The sequence below is a fragment of the Orcinus orca genome, chromosome 8 (genome assembly GCF_937001465.1).
Source record: "Orcinus orca chromosome 8, mOrcOrc1.1, whole genome shotgun sequence".
NCBI classification, from domain to species: domain Eukaryota; kingdom Metazoa; phylum Chordata; class Mammalia; order Artiodactyla; family Delphinidae; genus Orcinus; species Orcinus orca.
In genome coordinates, this window is record NC_064566.1 from 6,162,852 (window position 1) to 6,180,364 (window position 17,513).

Below are 17,513 nucleotides of genomic sequence, written 5' to 3' on the forward strand. Positions count from 1 at the left end.
GCGGGGCACAAGCTCCGGACGCACAGGCTCAGTGGCCATGGCTCACGGGCACAGCTGCTCTGCGGCATGTGGGATCTTCCCGGACTGGGGCACGAACCCGTGTCCCCTGCATCGGCAGGCGGACTCTCAACCGCTGTGCCACCAGGGCAGCCCCTCAATATTTCTTTATCTAACTGAATCCTTAAAATAATCCTATGAGATAGGAAATATTAAAGGGGGGGTATTCAGTGAATTGCCGCACTCATTCGTTCACTTAATAAAGATTTACACCAGTGCCATGTTAGGTAAAACAGACACAGTCCTTGGCCTCCAGGAATTGCCTTATCTCTGTCTACTGCTGGACCCTGGGCAAGTTTCTCATCCTCTCTAAGCCTCAGTTTCCTCATCTGTAAAGTGTGGGCAAGCACAGTGCTTGTTGTCTCAAGAAGCTGTGGTGATTAAATACAAGAATGCATTGAGGGAATGCTCACCAGGCGCCAGCTACCACGAGCATCACGACCCCTGAACCTATTACTCACCTGTTAAGTGAGGCTGTTCCCAGGGTACCCATCTCACTTATGGGGTGTTCCTGAATACTCCTGGGAAGCACTTCCCTCTAACATCCCTCCACTGCTCTACCCACTCGCAGCACCTTGTTGTGCCCTGTGGCATCATGGGATGTACGCAGCTAAGAGCACAGGCTCTGAGTTCAGATGGCCCAAGTTCAAATCCTGGTCCTGCCACCCACTAACTGTGTGACCTTAAGCAAGTACATTCCCTTCTGTGTCTTAGTTTCCAGCTGAAAAATGGGGATAATAACTTCCTCATTGAGTTGTTGGGAGTTGATCCATGGAAAGTTTTTACCCAGACTCTGGCACATGGGAGTCCTCAAAAGTCAGCTACAATCATCATCAGCATCTTCATCAACATCGCCACCACTACCTTTGAAAATTCAACCTGTTCTTCAGGCCTTAAAGTTTTACCCCCACTTCCTCCCCAGACCCTTCCCTGAGTCCCTCAAAAGTAGAGGTGATCTTCCCTTCTCTAAGTGTTCAGACCACTGTTTGTGTCTCTTGGGCACCCATGAACACTTCCCTTATAAGATCATTTCTCTATCTGGCTTATCCTAATGGGCTGTGAACTACTTGAAGTGAGTAGTCCAACCCCAATGCCTGCCCAGGGCTGGACAGTCAAAGCAATGACGATATTGTCCATGTAATGAGCACTGACTATGTGCCCGGCATGATCCATTCTCTCACTCATTTGACAGGCATTGAGAGGCTCCTGTGGGCCAGGCCCTGTGCCAGGTGTCAGGGATGTGCTGCTCTTGCTGCCATGGAGATGAGCAGCCGAGCAGACAGGAAAATGGCAGAGTGACAGCCGTTTGAAGAAGAGGAAGCTGGGTGATAGCTCAGGGGGTGTGCCTGGAGGGTGGGGAGCCGGGAAGAGGGTTGCCAAGGGGTGGGGGCCAAACTCCTCTATTTTATTTTTTAAATGAGGTGTATTTTCATTGTTATTAATTTTCTCTTTTGGCCGCACCACGCATCTTGCGGGGATCTTAGTTCCCTGACCAGGGATTGAACCCATGCCCTGGCAGTGAAAGCGCCGGGTCTTAACCACTGGGCCACCAGGGAATTCCCCAGAGTAGAGTTTAGAATAAACCTTTTAAATGCTTTTTCCACACCAGGAGGAGGTAATTATTTCATTTAACCCTCACAACTGCCCATGACTATGGCAGTGAGGAGCAAACGCTCTTAATACAAAAGGGCCTTTAATACAAGAGGTACAAGCGCAAGGCAGACAGGGCCAGGGATTCTGGCAACGGCATCATTGCTTGAGGAGGGAGAAGGACCACGGGGGTGCTGATCTCTCTCTGGGCTCTGCCAAGTCCTGTTGTCCCCTGGGCTCAACTCAGCCTGCTGGGTGCCAACTCTCTGCCTGAGCTGACCTCACTCCTGGGCCCCCGACACGCCTGATTCTCCGGTATGATGCCTGGCCTCCTCACAGGCCCGGGGTCTGCCTGTTCTACTAGCCCCTGCTCTGCTGGCCTGCCCCAAACCTTCTGTTGCCGTCTGAGAAGCAGCTTGACCCCGTGTGTGTGGGGGGTGGTAGATGCCAAGGTGTGGGCCTGAGGGTTGGCATGGGGAGGAGGGCCACCCCAGGTAGCCTTTCCTGAGCCCGGGTTGGTTCCAGGCCTTCTCTGTGCTCCCAGAGGGCTCTGCACGGCCCCCATCAGTGAGGGCTCAGGAACCCATTACCTTCGAGGCGAGTGTTGGGCTGAACGATGAGCTTCCGGGCTTCCTTACGGAGCAGCACTGTGTCCCTGAGGGAGAGGAAGCACTCGGGGGGTGCATCGGTGACCGCCGCATACCCCTCATACAGGGCCCGGCCTCCAGCCACGTCCCCTGTGGACTTCAGCACCTGTGGGAAGGCAGCAGTTAGTGCCTATCATGGGCGCCCTCCCGGCATCCATGGGGCTTTGCCAGGGGCTACAGCCAATGGTGCCCAGCCCTGGACTACATCTGCTCTCTCGCAGCTTTCCTGTGCTGAATACGCGAGGAATGCAGATCACGTGCTAGCACAGAGTAAGTGCCCACACTAAAGTGAAGCTAATTGTTCTCCTCTGCGTGTCTCACTTGAGCTGTAGACAAGGAAGGTATTATCATCACCCTCTTTTTTTTTTTGAACATTTTTAGGGACTTCCCTGGTGGTCCAGTGGCTAAGACTCTGCGCTCCCAATGCAGAGGGCCCGGGTTTAATCCCTGGTCAGGGAACTAGATCCCACGTGCCGCAACTAAGACCCGGTGCAGCCAAATAAATAAATAAATATTGGGCTTCCCTGGTGGCGCAGTGGTTAAGAATCTGCCTGCCAATGCAAGGGACACGGGTTCGAGCCCTGGCCTGGGAAGATCCCACATGCCGCGGAGCAACTAAGCCCGTGCACCACAACTACTGAGCCTGTGCTCTAGAGCCCGCGAGCCACAAGTACTGAGCCCACGTGCCACACTACTGAAGCCCGAGTGCCTAGAGCCCCTGCTCCGCAACAAGAGAAGCCACGACAATGAGAAGCCCGTGCACTGCAACGAAGAGTAGCCCCCGCTCACCGCAACTAGAGAAAAGCCTGTGCGCAGCAACAAAGACCCGACACAGCCAAAAAATAAATAAATAAATTTATTAAAAATAAATAAATAAAAATAAATAAAAAGTTTTATTTTCACCATGACAAATGTTCAGGCAATTATCCTTAGTGTTCAACAAATATTCCTTGGCTGCATGGCATGCGGAACCTCGGTTCCCCAACCAGGTACTGACCCTGCGGTGGGAGCTCGGAGGCTTAACCACTGGACCGCCAGGGAAGTCCCCACCCTCTTTTTTTAGTAAAACATTTCACACACCCAAAATATATAGTATGTATGTTATAAAGAATAAGACACCCGTACAACCACCACCCAGCTTAAGAGTCAGTCCAGTCGCCCCCTCCTTGACTGCACTCTGTGGTCTCCCCGATCTGAGGAATCAGCACTCGACCTGGTGCTCATTAGTCCCTTGTTTTCCCTGAGTTTTACTCTCAACCATAAATTTCGCCCACATCCTGTGATGTGCTTTTTCTGCTCGAGTTACACCTGAGATTCATCTGTGTTTGTGCGTGTAGTTATAGTTCACCCTTCTCACAGCTGTACGTATTCCACTTACAAACACGCCACAGTTTCATCTCTTCCACTGTTGCTGTGTAACCTGTGCTTTTTGCCCTTTGAGGCTGCTGGGGACATCCTGTACATCTCCTGATGCTCAGAGGCAGGTTTCCCCAGAGAATCAAGGTCTGGAGGTCAGGTGAATGCTCATCCTTAAAGGACGATGCCCACATTGTTTTCCAGAGTTGTTGCACCTGTTTACATTCCCAGAAGCAGGGGCTGGCAGTCCGTCCTGCTCGGCACACCAGGGTGGCGTTGACAGTTTTTCATTTTGCCAAGATGGTGGGTGGAAATCTCATGTTGTTTAAGTTGTGCTTTTCTGATGACTAACGAGATGGAATAGCATCCCACAGGTTGGTGGGCTACTTATTTTCCTCTTCTGTTCATGAGTTTTTCCTATTTTTCTGTTGGGTTGTCTTTTCCTCCCCTTTTTTTTTTTTAAAGTTCTTTATATGTTTAGATGCTAACCTTTTGTTAACACATATGTGGTAAATACCCTATCCTAGTTTAAGACTCATCTTCTCACCTTCTTTATGGTAAGTTTTGATGAATAAAAGTTATTATTATTGTTATTATTTTGGCTGCGCCGCATGGCTTGTGGGATCTTAGTTCTCTGACTAGGGATCAAACCCAGGCCCACAGCAGTGGAAGCACAAAGTCATAACCACTGGACCACCAGAGAAGTCCCTAAAAGTCATTTTTAATGTAATTAAAGGGATCGATCTCTTCCTTGATGGCCTGTGCTTCTTGTATGGGGAGAAATTCTCCTCCACTCTGAGGTCATAAAGATATTCTTTTCTCAGTTTAAAACTTTGCCATTCACGTGTAAGCCTTTAATCTCTCTGGGATTGAATTCTGTGTGTGGTATAAAGTAGAAATCCAAAGTGTCTCTCCATAAGGATAACCTATTGTCCCAGGGCCACTATTAAATGGTCCCTCCTTCCCCAGTGGTCTGCAACACCACTTCTGTCATATACCAAACAATCAAAGCTCTTGGTTCTGTTCCACGGGTCAATTTGTCTATTCCTGCCCCAGTGCCACACTGACTTTAGAAGTCTCAGAATAAACTTTGGTATCTGGTGGAACAAGTCCCCAGCCTGTTTTGCTTCAAGCGTGTTGTGGCTCTGATTCACAGTCCTTTACGCTTCCATCGAAATTTTACCATCAGCTTGTAGAGTTCCATGAAAAACCCTCTTGGGCCTTTATTCAACCTTGCTGAACTCTTTTATTACTTTCAATAATTTATAGATTCTTTTGGCTTGCCTACGTAGACAGTCATATCATCTGCAAAACGATGGTTTTTTTGTTTGTTTGTTTGTTTTTGCGGTACGCAGGCCCCTCACTGTCGTGGCCTCTCCCGTTGCGGAGCACAGGCTCCGGACGCGCAGGCTCAGCGGCCATGGCTCACGGGCCCAGCCGCTCTGCGGCACGTGGGATCTTCCCGGACCGGGGCACGAACCCGCGTCCCCCGCATCGGCAGGCAGACTCCCAACCACTGCGCCACCAGGGAAGCCCGAGGTTTTTTTTTTAATTTTTTAAAAAAATTTTTGGCAGCCCACGTGGCATACGGGATCTTAGTTCCCCGACTGGGGATAGAACCCGTGTCCCCTGCAGTGGAAGCACAGTCCTAACCACTGGAACGCCAGGGAATTCCCAAAACGATGAGTTTTGTTTCTTCCTAATGCCTAAACTTTTTACTTGTTTTTCTTGTTTCCTTCTAAAAGCTAGGACCTTCAGTACACTGTTGATCAGAAGTGGAAATAGAAAGTATATTTGTCTTCTTCCTGATTTTAAAAGGAATGTTCTAGTGTTTCAACAAATGACATTTACTGTACTTTCTTTTTTGAGACACTCTTTGTCGGGAACCAGCTGCAAACTGACGGAGTTCTTGCAGCTTAAAGCATGGCAAAGTCCTGCTTAATTCTTGACAGGACCTGAAAGATTATTAGAGAAGACATGAGTCTTGGCCCGTGAGGCTGCTTGCGGTTTCTCTAACTGTAGTTTGTCCCTGGCATGTTTCGGTAATCACAGTCTGTTCTCATGCATGTTTATATTCTGGTTCGCAGAATGTTTTGTACTATAACTTCAACACTAAGGAAATACTGTCTGATGATTCTGTCTTGTGATTTTAACAAAAACATGTATTGCCTACTGCAATATATAAAGAGTTTTGATGGGAAAGTGTGTGTGTGCTTGTACACCACCCTCCTGACCCCATCTCTGCTTAATCCCCTCACCTGCTCTCAGGACTTGTTCCTCAGTCTAACAGCGACTGACAACTCTTATCGGTTAAAGAAATTCTTTTTGAAAAAAAAAAAAAAGAAATTCTTTTTGACTCTGAGTTTCCTGAGCGTTTTTTATCATAAATAGATATTGACTTTCAAGAGCTTTTTCTAAATCTATTGAGATGATCATGGTTTTTCTCCTTTAATATGGTGATTTTCATAAATATATTTTATGATGTTAAATAAACCTTTCATTTCTGGGATTAAACCTAAATTGATATTTTCTGGATTTGATCTAAGATTTTGTTTTAGAATTTTGGCATTTACATTTTCCCTTCCTGAACTATCTTCGATTTTGGTATCAAGATTAAACTGGCAACTTACAAGGAGGTAGAGAACATTCTCTCTTTTTCTATTGTATGGAAGAGTTTATATAAAATTGATACCATCTGTTACTTGAATATTTTGTAGGATTCATCTGTAAAACTCTGTGAGCTTACCATTTTAAAAAAATTAATTAATTATTTATCTTTGGTTGCGTTGGGTCTTCGTTGCTGCGCGTGGGCTTTCTCTAGTTGCGGCGAGGGGGGGCTATTCTTTGTTGTGATGCGGCAGGCTTCTCATCGCGGTGGCTTCTCCTGTTGCAGAGCACGGGCTCTAGGCGCACGGGGTTCAGTAGTTGTAGCTTGCGGGCTCTAGAGCGCAGGCTCAGTAGTTGTGGCACACGGGCTTAGTTGCTCCGCAGCATGTGGGATCTTCCCAGACCAGGGCTCGAACCTGTGTCCCCTGCATTGGCAGGTGGATACTGAACCACTGCGCTACCAGGCAAGTCCCAGCTTAGCATTTTTTGTATGAAGATTAGACCACCGATTTAATTTCTATAATGGCTATAGGATTATTCAAGCTATCTATTCATGAGTCAATTTTAATGTTATTATTTTTCTAGGAATTTGTCCATTCATCCAAGTTAAAAAGTTATTGCCATAAATTCCTGCTATATTTACAGTTATGTCCCCCTTTAAATTTCTACTCTTATTTTGCCTTCACTTTTTTTTTTTGGCTACGCAGTATGCGGGATCTTAGTTCCCCGACCAGGGACTGAACCTGGGCCCCCTGAAATAGAAGCGCAGAGTCCTAACCACTGGACCACCAGGGAATTTCCATTCTATGATGTTTCTAGACAGGGGTTCCACTTGTCATTCTTGGTATCTCTAGAGCTTCCTGGATTTATGAATTGGGTTTTTAATCAGTTCTATAAAATTCTCAGCCATTATCTCTTCTAATATTCCCTCTCTTACCTTTTCTCTCTCCTTTCCTCTTGGAACTTCAGTTTATGTACATTAGACCTTTTCACACTATCCTCCATGTCTCTTAATCTCTCTTTTAAATTTCCTAGCTTTGTGTCTCTGTGCTACATGCTGTATAACTTCCTTTATCTTCAGCTGGATTTAAACCCTGTTTCAGCTGCCTATTTTTAGTTTCAGTGATTATAAAGATTATTGCTAGGAGGTCTATGTAGCTCTCTTCCAAATATCTGACATTTTGTGGCTCTGATCCTTACTTCTTTTGCCAATTTGCAGGTGGCAAAGTAGGATTCCTACTAGGGCACCCTCCAGGTAAGCCTCCCCCTCTTAGACCCAGGGTTAGAATGATTTTCCCTAGCTTTGGAGTAATTAAAACCGACTGGGAACTCCTGGGGGAAGTTTAGAGAGAATACCTCACCTTTCTCTCTTCTGCATGATATTTAACACCCAGAATGTGAACACACATTCATCAGGTCGACAGGTTAGACCCCAGGAGCTTAAACCAAAGAGTTGGCAACAGGGGTGCTGACGGGACCCAGGTGTTATCATGAACAAGTGAGTAAGGCAGGTAGGTAGTGGACCCGGCAAACTGGAGAGTCACGCCATGTCCAAATGTCCAAGTGTGCAAACGCAGTGGCTGATGCTCAGTTCCAGCCCATCATTCACGTGGGAATTACGTCTATTGATGTCAGACCTTCAAAGAAGTCAGAAATACACATTTGTATCTCAGCTCACCAACTTTTATAATACGGGTGGGCCAAAGCTATGACTGTGTTTGTGACCCATGGCTGAAGCCTTTCCCTATGGAAAAGGCTTCATCTTCCCTGGGGCTGGCTCCTTGCTCTGCTCTTGGCTTTTCCTGGGGGCTAATAAAAGAAACAGCAACACCAAAAATGCTTCCATATTCCGTATCTTCTGTAAAACTACTGCTGCAGACACTGTCCATTCTGCTGAATGACTCCTCTCGTACAGAGACCCACCTGCTTCAATCTCTAGAACGGAATGCTCTGTGTTCACTCACTACTAAGTCACAGTTCAATGCTGGCTGAAGATGTGGCAGATTTGACTCCTTTATCTAGTGACTTATTATTATTATTAATAGACTGTTTTGGAATAATTTTAGATTTACAGAAAAGTTGCCAAGATAGTACAGAGAGTTCCCGTGTGGCCCTGGCCCAGTTTTGCCTGTTGTTAACATCTTACAAAATTGGTACATTTGTATTAACTAAACTCTAGACGTTATTTAGATTTCACTAGTTTTCCCACTAATGTCTTTTATCTATTCCCGAATCTGACCCAAGACACTGCACTGTGTTTTGCATCTAATGATTTTTAATTTCTAATTTTATTTTACTTTAATGGCCAAACATATCTTTTTAGGAAAAATGCCTAACATCCCTTCTGGAAATAGGTGGGAGTACAATCATAAAGAGATATTTGCTGAATTGAAGGCTGGGCCTTCTTCAGGTTGAAAAAGCCAGCAGGACCCTGTTCTGATGGAAGGCACTTCCCGGTAAGGAGTGGGTCACCATCGGTGGCCCTCCAGCTTTGTTGAGTGTCAGAATCACCTGGCAGGCTAGTAAACGTGCAGGTTCCGGGGCCCCGCACTCAGAATTTCTGAATCAGGAGCTCTGGGGTGGTGCCTTTGAATCTGCATGTCCTGGGCGATGCTGCTGCTGGTCTCTGGACCACACTTTGTGTCACACTGGCTTGGATAACATGACATTCTATCGCTCAGTTCCACATATATGTTGTTTCATTTAATTCCTACCAGGTGAGGCAGGTGATGTACCTCATTTGACAGATGAGAAAAGTGGAGGCCAGCAAGGCAAAGTATGTTACCCCAATTACACAGCTGGTTAGTACTGGCACCAGAACCCCAAAAGGTCTACTGACTCTAAACATCCCTACATGAGAGGGATGTCAGGGCTGCAGTGACCACTGTCCCTCCCTCCTTCACTCACCAAGCTCCAGGCTTCCTCCTTCTGTCTCTCAACCCACCAAGCTCCTTCCAGTCCCAAGACCAGGCTTTACGCTTTGTTTCTTCTGCTATCAGATCTTCTAATAGCTGGTTCCTCCTTGGCACTCAAATTCCAGCTTAAGTACCACCACCTCCAAGAAGCCTTCCCTGTTACAGGGTGGGGAGACAGGGTGAGGCTGGAGCGGGCCTCCAATGTGAGAGGCCCCTGTTTACCTGGAGTCTCCGCAGGAACCTCTCCAGGGCGGGCTTGCCCACGGTCCGGATCTTGTTGCGGTCAAGGTGGACCTGGGCATCTGGGCGCCCATCGGAGCCTGTGGTGGGAGTGACGGTAACAAGTCCCTCGCCGGCCTCCAGCAAGACCCTCAGGATCACAAACCGGGCCTGCATGTGGGCCTGCCGGGGCCAAAGAGAAAGGAATCATTTGCAACCCCGAGGCAAGAAGTATCAAGAGCTCATTCCAAGGCCTGATATATCATATGTGCGCACTAATTGTCAATTATTATTGTCGTTTTATTCTTCCCCAGCCTGTGGGTCCTTTTGTGCCTATTCCTCTCCCCTCAAATGCTTCCCTTCTCCTCTCACAAGGGAGGGCAGGCTGCCCTGGTAGACAGGAAGGCCATTTCCTGGCAGGACCCAGAGCCCCATGTTCCCCCTTGTCACCCACCATCCCCTCTGCTGCTCCACAGCCCACCCTCATGACAACAGTTACCCCCAGAGGGCCCCTCGCCACCAGGACCCCGAGCACTTTCTTCTCCACAATCCTGTTTGCATTCAACAGTGGGATCAAGAGGGCACCGTTATCCGCAGTTTACAGATGACAAAACAGAGGCCCAGAGAGGTGAAGTGACTTGCTCAGGGTCACACAGCTCGTAGGAGAGAGCAAGGACTAACCCAAGTTTCCTGACTCTAAAACGTGTGTTCAGGGCTTCCCTGGTGGCGCAGTGGTTGAGAGTCCGCCTGCTGATGCAGGGGACAGGGGTTAGTGCCCCGGTCCAGGAAGACCCCACATGCCGCGGAGCGGCTGGGCCCGTGAGCCATGGCCGCGGAGCCTGCGCGTCCGGAGCCTGTGCTCCACTATGGGAGAGGCCACAACAGTGAGAGGCCCGCGTACCACAAAAAAAAAAAAAAGTGTTTTTTTAAAAAATAAATTTATTTTAAATTTATTTTTGGCTGTTTTGGGTCTTCGTTGCTGCGCACAGGCTTTCTTTAGTTGCAGTGAGTGGGGGCTACGCTTCGTTGCGGTGCGCAGGCTTCTTATTGCAGTGGCTTCTCTTGTTGCGGAGCACGGGCTCTAGGCATGTGGGCTTCAGGAGTTGTGGCACATGGGCTCAGTAGTTGTGGCTCACGGGCTCTAGAGAGCAGGCTTGGTAGTTGTGGCACAGGGGCTTAGTTGCTCCACGGCATGTGGGATCTTTCTGGACCAGGGCTCGAACCTGTGTCTCCTGCATTGGCAGGTGGATTCTTAACCACTGCGCCACCAGGGAAGTCTCCGTGTGTTCTTTTGATGACACAATATTGCCTCCTCAAAACAGACTTACCTGACTTCTTAAAAGATTTCAATTGCTTGCCCTATCTCTAAAGTACATCTCATCACCGAACAGTGTAGCCTAATGGCTCTGGAGGCAGGCTGCTTGGATTTGAATTCTGGTTCTGTTACCAGCAAGTTACTTAATCGCTTTGTGCTTCAATTTCCTCATCTCTAAAATGAGGGTAATAACAGTACCTACCTCCTGGGTTGACACTGGGGACAAATGGGTTAATCACATAAAGTGCTTAGAACTAAGTGGCACAGAGTAAGTCCCATGCAAGTCATCTGTTAGTGATCATAGTAAAATCATCTCATCTGATTCACCCTCAAAGGTGGGCAAGGAGATTATTACTCCCATTTCACAGACAGGGACACCGAGACTCACAACAGTGACCTAACTTGCCCTCATATGCAGTGGACTCTGGGATCAACCCAGTTTATGCGCCTCGTAGGTACGGTTGTCCCTTCCCTACACCCAGAATCCTGATCTTGGTCCCCACCTAAGGCTCTTCCCGCCTGAGGGGTCCCCTGGCCCCCACCTGTCTCCAGCTGGAGGCCTCAGGGGTGTAGAACTCCAGAGCAAGCAGCCCGGCCCGAACCATGTTGAGCCAGTTCACGTAGACCACATCTTCTGCATCAGCCCCCTCAAAGCCAAAGATCCTGGGGGAGGGAGGGGAAGTGGCAGGGGGGAGGGGGGCCAGAGGCTACCCGGGCCCTGTCCTCCCTGCCAGCACCCCCTCCATCCACAGAGGAGGCCCCCCCACCCAGGCCTGCTGCTCGTACTCCAGCACTTGGGGGTTGAGGCAGAGGTAGAGGCCCACGCTCTCTGCCCGGCACTCTTCATAGCTGGAGGCAATAGTGCTGAACTTGCTGTCCCAGGTCTCCCCGCTCCGGTACCAGCTCTGAATCTGGGAGGGGGGGCCCAGGAAGCAAGCTTAGGGGTGCCTGCCATCCCCCTGGGCCGCCCCACTCCCAGCACCCCAAGGCTCCGCCGAGGCCACCCTCACCTGCTCCCCTGTCTCTGGGTTGATCACTGTCTCCTGGTCAAAGTTGAATGCTCCTTTCTCATCCTGCAGGAGAATGGTCATGAATGTGGGGCAGGTGAGGGCAAGGCGCCCCTGCCCTGGGCCAGGCCTTCAGCCCTGGATCCAAGTGGCTCAGAAAGGTGACCGGGAGCAGTGAGTGGACGGCAGGAGCAGCAGGTCCACTGACACACTGCCGCCTCCAAACCTGTCCTGTGACACATCTCAGAAGCCCCGGAGGTAGAAGAACGTCAGGCACGTACCCCTGCACAGACAGTGACACTGCAGGCCAGATGGGGAGGCACATGCCCAAAGTCACATGAAGACTTGGACTCAGTATCTCCAGAGCCCAGCTGGAGATGTCCCAGTGGGTGGACCAGAAGGCCTGGCCGCTTCTCACCTTCCTGGCCCCTCTGCTGGCAGAGGAGGTCACAGCATGTGACTCTCTGCCTCAGAAGCATCACCCTCACCGTCCTCTCCATGTGCCAAGTGTCTTTCGTGCACCATCCATTTCACCCTTGCAACCACCCTCCAAGGAACATTCTATTACTACCCCACTTCACAGAGGAGGAAACTAAGGCTCAGAGACTAAGAACCCCAAAGCGGAATCAGAGCACATAATGTCTGTGCACACTGTCTCTTAACACTAACACCCATTTTCAGAGGGCCTATCGAGTGCCAAGCAAATCCCAGGGCTTTGCCTTTATTCCTCACAAAAGCCATACCATAGGAGTCAGGAACCCCATTTTACAGATGGGCCAACTGAGGCTCAGGGAGGGGAACTGTCTTGTTGTGCAAGGCCATCGAGGGGCCACATGTGTCCCCGCTTCCCTGGGACTTCAAAGCCTGGACAAAGCCCAATGCCAAGCTGTGCCCCCATCAGCTGCTCTCTGGATCCTCCTGACTTCCAGGCCCAGCCCATCCCCATTTGGAGAGGCAGCTCCACCCCACAAGGAGCAGGCCCAACGCTGCACTCTCTGACAGCCCTGCCCCACCCACCCCCAGTCATGTCATCCATGCAGCTCCGGGCTGGGGGTCCACAATGGGCTCTTCCCGGCCTGCCAGAAAGGCTGTCTGTCTTCTCATATTCCCTGAGTGGGTGCTGAGGGCGCTCCAGTCACTCTGGCTGGCCAGGAGGAAGGGGCAGCTCTGGGGAGAAGGGGCCCCCTTCAATACCTGGAAAGGTACAGGCTCCAGGGAACAGCAGTGCAAAGACAGACAGTGCTGCAGCCTCAGGACTAGGGGCTCCAGACACTGCCCCCTCCTGGCCTCTCTAGCCCTGGGGCTGCCTGGGTCACACCCTCAGGGCAGGCTTCCCTGGCCTGAACCAAGCAATTCTTCCTGTGGGGGGACCTTAGCTGGATAGTCCTGCAGGTCCCACTCAATCCTGGGACATCTTGGGGGAGGCTGAGACACTGAGGGCCAAGACTGGAGCAGCTTCACCCCTGAGGGGCTGACTGTGGAGGAGGGGAGCCGTAGGCCTGGCTCTGCAGAGGCTCCTGCGGGCACCACGGCCAGCCCCGTGTTCTTACCTGCACAAAGAGCTTGCCGCTGCCGTGGCCCAACAGCTCGTGCAGCCCCACCTGCACGTCAAAGGAGGGTCCCTTCCAGCGGATGTACAGGTCCTGGCGAGACAAGCAGAGACCCATGCTGCCCACTGTCCCACCACGGCCACACGGCCTGCCCACACCCCCCGTGCCAGGCCGAGGGCCCATCGTGATGCACACATTTGCTAAAGGCCTACTACACTGGGCACCGCAAAGCCCATCCCATCCTTGCAGCAACCTGCGAAGAAGGGTCTGCCTCCACTGTTTGCCAGCTGGGGAAACAGGCTCCAAAGACACAAGGTCAAAGGTCACAAGCGGGGAAGCAGCAGAGCCAGGCCCGAAGCCACGTTCTTTCCTCTCCTCTGCGCTGGCCTGTCCGCCTTCCTGCATCAGCTGAGGTCAGGCCAGGCCCAGCGCCGGCCCTCGGGCTGCCGGTGCCCACCTTGTCCTCCTCCTCCAGGAAGGTGAGCTTCTCCCGCTGTGTGGCATAGGCCACGGCCAGCACGTTCCCCAGCGACACGTTCTTAAAGCCTTCCGTCTGCCTTAGGTCGTCATCTGGAGAAGGTGAGGGTGGGGACCAGGGAGAAGGGGCAAAGGTCAAGGGTCACAGACGAGGAGTCTGGACAAGAGGGACAGGCCGGGATGGTGAGTGGAGCAGGGTGATTTGTGGTCAGGGTGAGTGTGTGGAGGCGGAGGGTGCGACTCTCAGTGGGGTCTCCTGGGGGTTTGGGCCATCCTGTCGTGTTCGAGGGGCAGGGCCCACGGAAGCTCACAGTTGGGGATGTTGATGCCGGCAGGGATGCCGGAGCCGGCGAAGGTGAGAACATCCAGGGAGGTGAAGTCGGGGGTGAGGAACTTGTCCTTCTCGAAGGCTGGGGGCCAGGGAAGCTCCTTCAACAGCTGCTCCGCACTTGCCACTAGCCACTCAAACTTGGCACTCATGGCCTTGTTCACCATGGCCACGAAGCCTGTGGGGGGACAGAGTGGGCTGTGGGTTGGCAGGGTTTGGAAGGGATCTCACACCCTCCTCAACCCCTCTAACCCTCCAGCCGTCATGCAGGTATTGAATGCCTGCTGTGCACAGTGACCCTGTGCTGGCCACTCGGGAGGACGGTGACCCAGGCCTGGGCCCTGCCTCCACGAGGTCACTGTTTTGGGATGGGTGGGGAACAGAGAGAAGGCTTCGCTGAGTAACACCTGAGGTGGATCTTAAAGGAGATTGTGGGGAGTACATAGGGGATGATGGGGAAAGGATCAGATGCCCAGTGGAAGGGACGACGTGAACAAAAAAAGATGCTCTCCTTTTTGGGGGAACTGTGAACTGTCCTGCACAGCTAGTGCACCTGGCTTATGCGGTGGTGAGTGAGGCTGCCGCACAGGCGGCTGGGACTGATCCTTTCAGATTCAGTGCAGTTAGAGTCCCTGGCTCAAAGCAGTACAATTTCCAAAACTGTACTCCATAGAACACATTTTCTATGAGAGCCTTCATAAAGAAAGAGCTCCCTGGTCCGGTAAGTGTGGGCAAAACTATACACTCTACCTCCATCTTCTTAAAGGTTCGCAATGCACATTTGCACGTTAAAGAGTCCTGCAAGCAGAGACTCCCTGCTGCTCAGCAACAAATCCTTCTTGATGTAATTCCTGCTAACCCTGCAGGGACTGTGCGCTGGAAAGGCCTGACCTAGACCGAGGAAGGGGTCAACCTTAACCTGGCCGAGGGATGGGCTTGGCAATGCCTCTCCATCTGGATTCGCGCTGTCTGATGAAATCATCACACCAGGGCAGGAAGAGAGGATGATTAAAATAGCAAAGAAGGAAAAGCGACCTAAATAAATGTCCAATGATTGGGGATTATTAAATCAATCAGGGGGCAGCTATGTGATGGCATGCCATGCAGCTGTTAGATATGTAGTAGAATATCAAATGCTGTGGGGAATTGTTTATGATATATTGTGACTACTATACACCTATTAAAAAGAATGTGGTAGGTCTATGTACACTGATAGGAAGAGCATCCACGATACATGATTAAGCGAAAAAACCGAGTGACAGAACAATACACAGAATATAAGCTCATTTACCTGGATGAGTTACAAGGAATGCGTGGGGGCGTCCCTGGTGGCGCAGCGGTTGAGAGTCCGCCTGCCAATGCAGGGGCCACGGGTTCGAGCCCTGGTCTGGGAAGATCCCACATGCCGCGGAGCAGCTCAGCCCGTGCGCCACAACTACTGAGCCTAGGCTCTAGAGCCCGCGAGCCACAACTACTGAGCCCACAAGCCACAATTACTGAAGCCCGCGTGCCTAGAGCCCGTGCTCCGCGACAAGAGAAGCCACCGCAACGAAAAGCCTGTGTGCCACAATGAAGACCCAACGCAGCCAAAAATAACTAACTTATTTAAAAAAAAAAAAAAAAGGAGTGTGTGTGTGTGTGTGTGTGTGTGTGTGTGTGTGTGTGTGAATGCTTCGACAAAGGCCTGGAAGGACCTGTACTCAACTGCGAGCTGTGGTGATCTCAGGAGGGGTGTGACATAGGAGAGGATAGTAAAGGAGGGATTTCACATTTTATCCTACATACGTCTGTACTGTTCCAATTACTTGCAACAAATGCAGATTTTAAATCACACACACGTTTTTAAGCATAGCACTATATAAAAACAGAAGACAAAAAGTACATTCCAAATTTTAACCTTGGGGTGGGTACAATCACAGTTGATTTGTTTTGGTCTGTATTTTCATAATTTTTGACCACGAACAGAGACTACTTTTCTAATAATCACAATGAGTTGTGTAAAAAGGGGGGGACCTCTGAGACTGAGGCTGCTGAGGAGGCCCTGGGGTCTTGGCCCTCAGAGCAGGCCTGGCAAATCAGGACCCAGGCAGGAAACCTGTCTCACCCTCCGGCCCCTGGACTGCCTGTCCCTTCTGCCGTGTCCCTGGGCCTGGATCTCTGGGCTCAGATCCAAGCCCTCATGGGCTGTCGGGGCTTTCCTCTCTCCTCCAAGGCTAATCTCGCGGGCTTTTGGCAGCTGGATGCTCCAGACTCTCCATCCAGGGGCTGGGGAGGATGAAGCTTGGCAGAAACAAGTCTAAATCCTCAGGCTGGATGCCCTGCCCTGCACTAGTGGGTCCCATGGGGGCTTGGACACAAGGGCCGAGGCAGCCTGCCACCTGTCCTGAGATGACAGCAGCCGAGTCAAGTTCATAGTCCCACTGTTAATTCTGCTCCCATCAACTCAGCACCATTTCCATGCCTGGCATTGTGCTGAGCCATCTGCATATAATACCTCACTTCCCACGACACGCAAAAAGGAGTGACGGATGCGCAGAGGTGGGGTTAAGTGGCTCAAGGTCACACAGCCATTAAGTGACAAAGCTGGAGCCTATGCCTGGACCAGACACGAGAGGCAGCACAGCAAAGTGGCTCAGAGCCAAGGTGCCTAGGCTAGGCCACCCACCACCTGTGCCTCAGTTCCCACACCTGTGAAGTGAGGAGAGACATTCTCATAGGATGATGGTGTCAAAATGAGCTACGTGTCCAGTACATGGCAAATCATCAATGGCTGTTGTCATTGTTATTGTTACTGCTGAGGGAGGAGCGGGGAGGGGAGAGTCCTCAGGGGACAAGGGTAAGGGTTTCCATCCGACCGCCCACCTCCCAGAAGTTACCTTCAAACTCTCCGCGGGAGCCAAAGGGGTCTCGGTAGCTCTCGATGAACCCGATGTAACTGGGGGAGAGAAGGGCTGAGATGGAGGCGGGGCGGGGGGAGGGGGCAGGGCGGGGTGAAGGCTGGCGCCTCACCTCTCCACGATGGGGGCTTTGTCCTGGATCCAGAAGCGAGAGCCCTTCTTGTGGGCCTCGATAGAGCCGTGGGTGAAGCTTTCTATGTACTGGGCCAGCATCTGCTCCTGGTGGCTGGTGGCTGCATAGGCCTGGGGGTGAGCAAGGGTTGGTCAACCTCAGGCTACCCACCCATCCCCATACCCACCTTTGCTGCCCAGAGGGGCCTGGAGAAGCACCTCAGCCCCTAGCCAGCCCTACCTTGGCTTTCTCCAGGTGCTCCACTACCTTCTGGAGGATGGGTGCATAGTCTCCCCGGGTCACCCGGAAATTGCTTCCCTGGAATTCATAGCTCTTCAGCTTGGAATTCATTTCGGAGTCCAGAATAGGTTCTGAGGGAAGAAGGATGGCTCAGGGAAAAGGCTAATATAAGACACCCCAGCAGGCTTCTCGCTGT

General features: G+C 51.0%; 1 protein-coding gene across 5 annotated transcripts in view; it reads right to left on the reverse strand.

Moving 5' to 3' along the window:
• Nucleotides 1-17,513, reverse strand: part of DPP3 (dipeptidyl peptidase 3) — a 34,289-nt gene that overhangs the window by 742 nt on the left and 16,034 nt on the right. For all 5 annotated transcript variants that reach the window (XM_004277967.3, XM_012536119.3, XM_049713845.1 and 2 more), the window contains 11 exons: nt 17,318-17,448; nt 17,078-17,208; nt 16,945-17,003; nt 14,052-14,246; nt 13,721-13,833; nt 13,264-13,356; nt 11,717-11,779; nt 11,493-11,617; nt 11,249-11,369; nt 9,395-9,574; nt 2,238-2,400 (listed from right to left, as the gene is read on the reverse strand). In XM_004277967.3, coding sequence (XP_004278015.3) covers nt 2,238-2,400; nt 9,395-9,574; nt 11,249-11,369; nt 11,493-11,617; nt 11,717-11,779; nt 13,264-13,356; nt 13,721-13,833; nt 14,052-14,246; nt 16,945-17,003; nt 17,078-17,208; nt 17,318-17,448 — 1,374 coding nt within the window. The remainder of the gene's footprint in view (nt 1-2,237; nt 2,401-9,394; nt 9,575-11,248; nt 11,370-11,492; nt 11,618-11,716; nt 11,780-13,263; nt 13,357-13,720; nt 13,834-14,051; nt 14,247-16,944; nt 17,004-17,077; nt 17,209-17,317; nt 17,449-17,513) is intronic.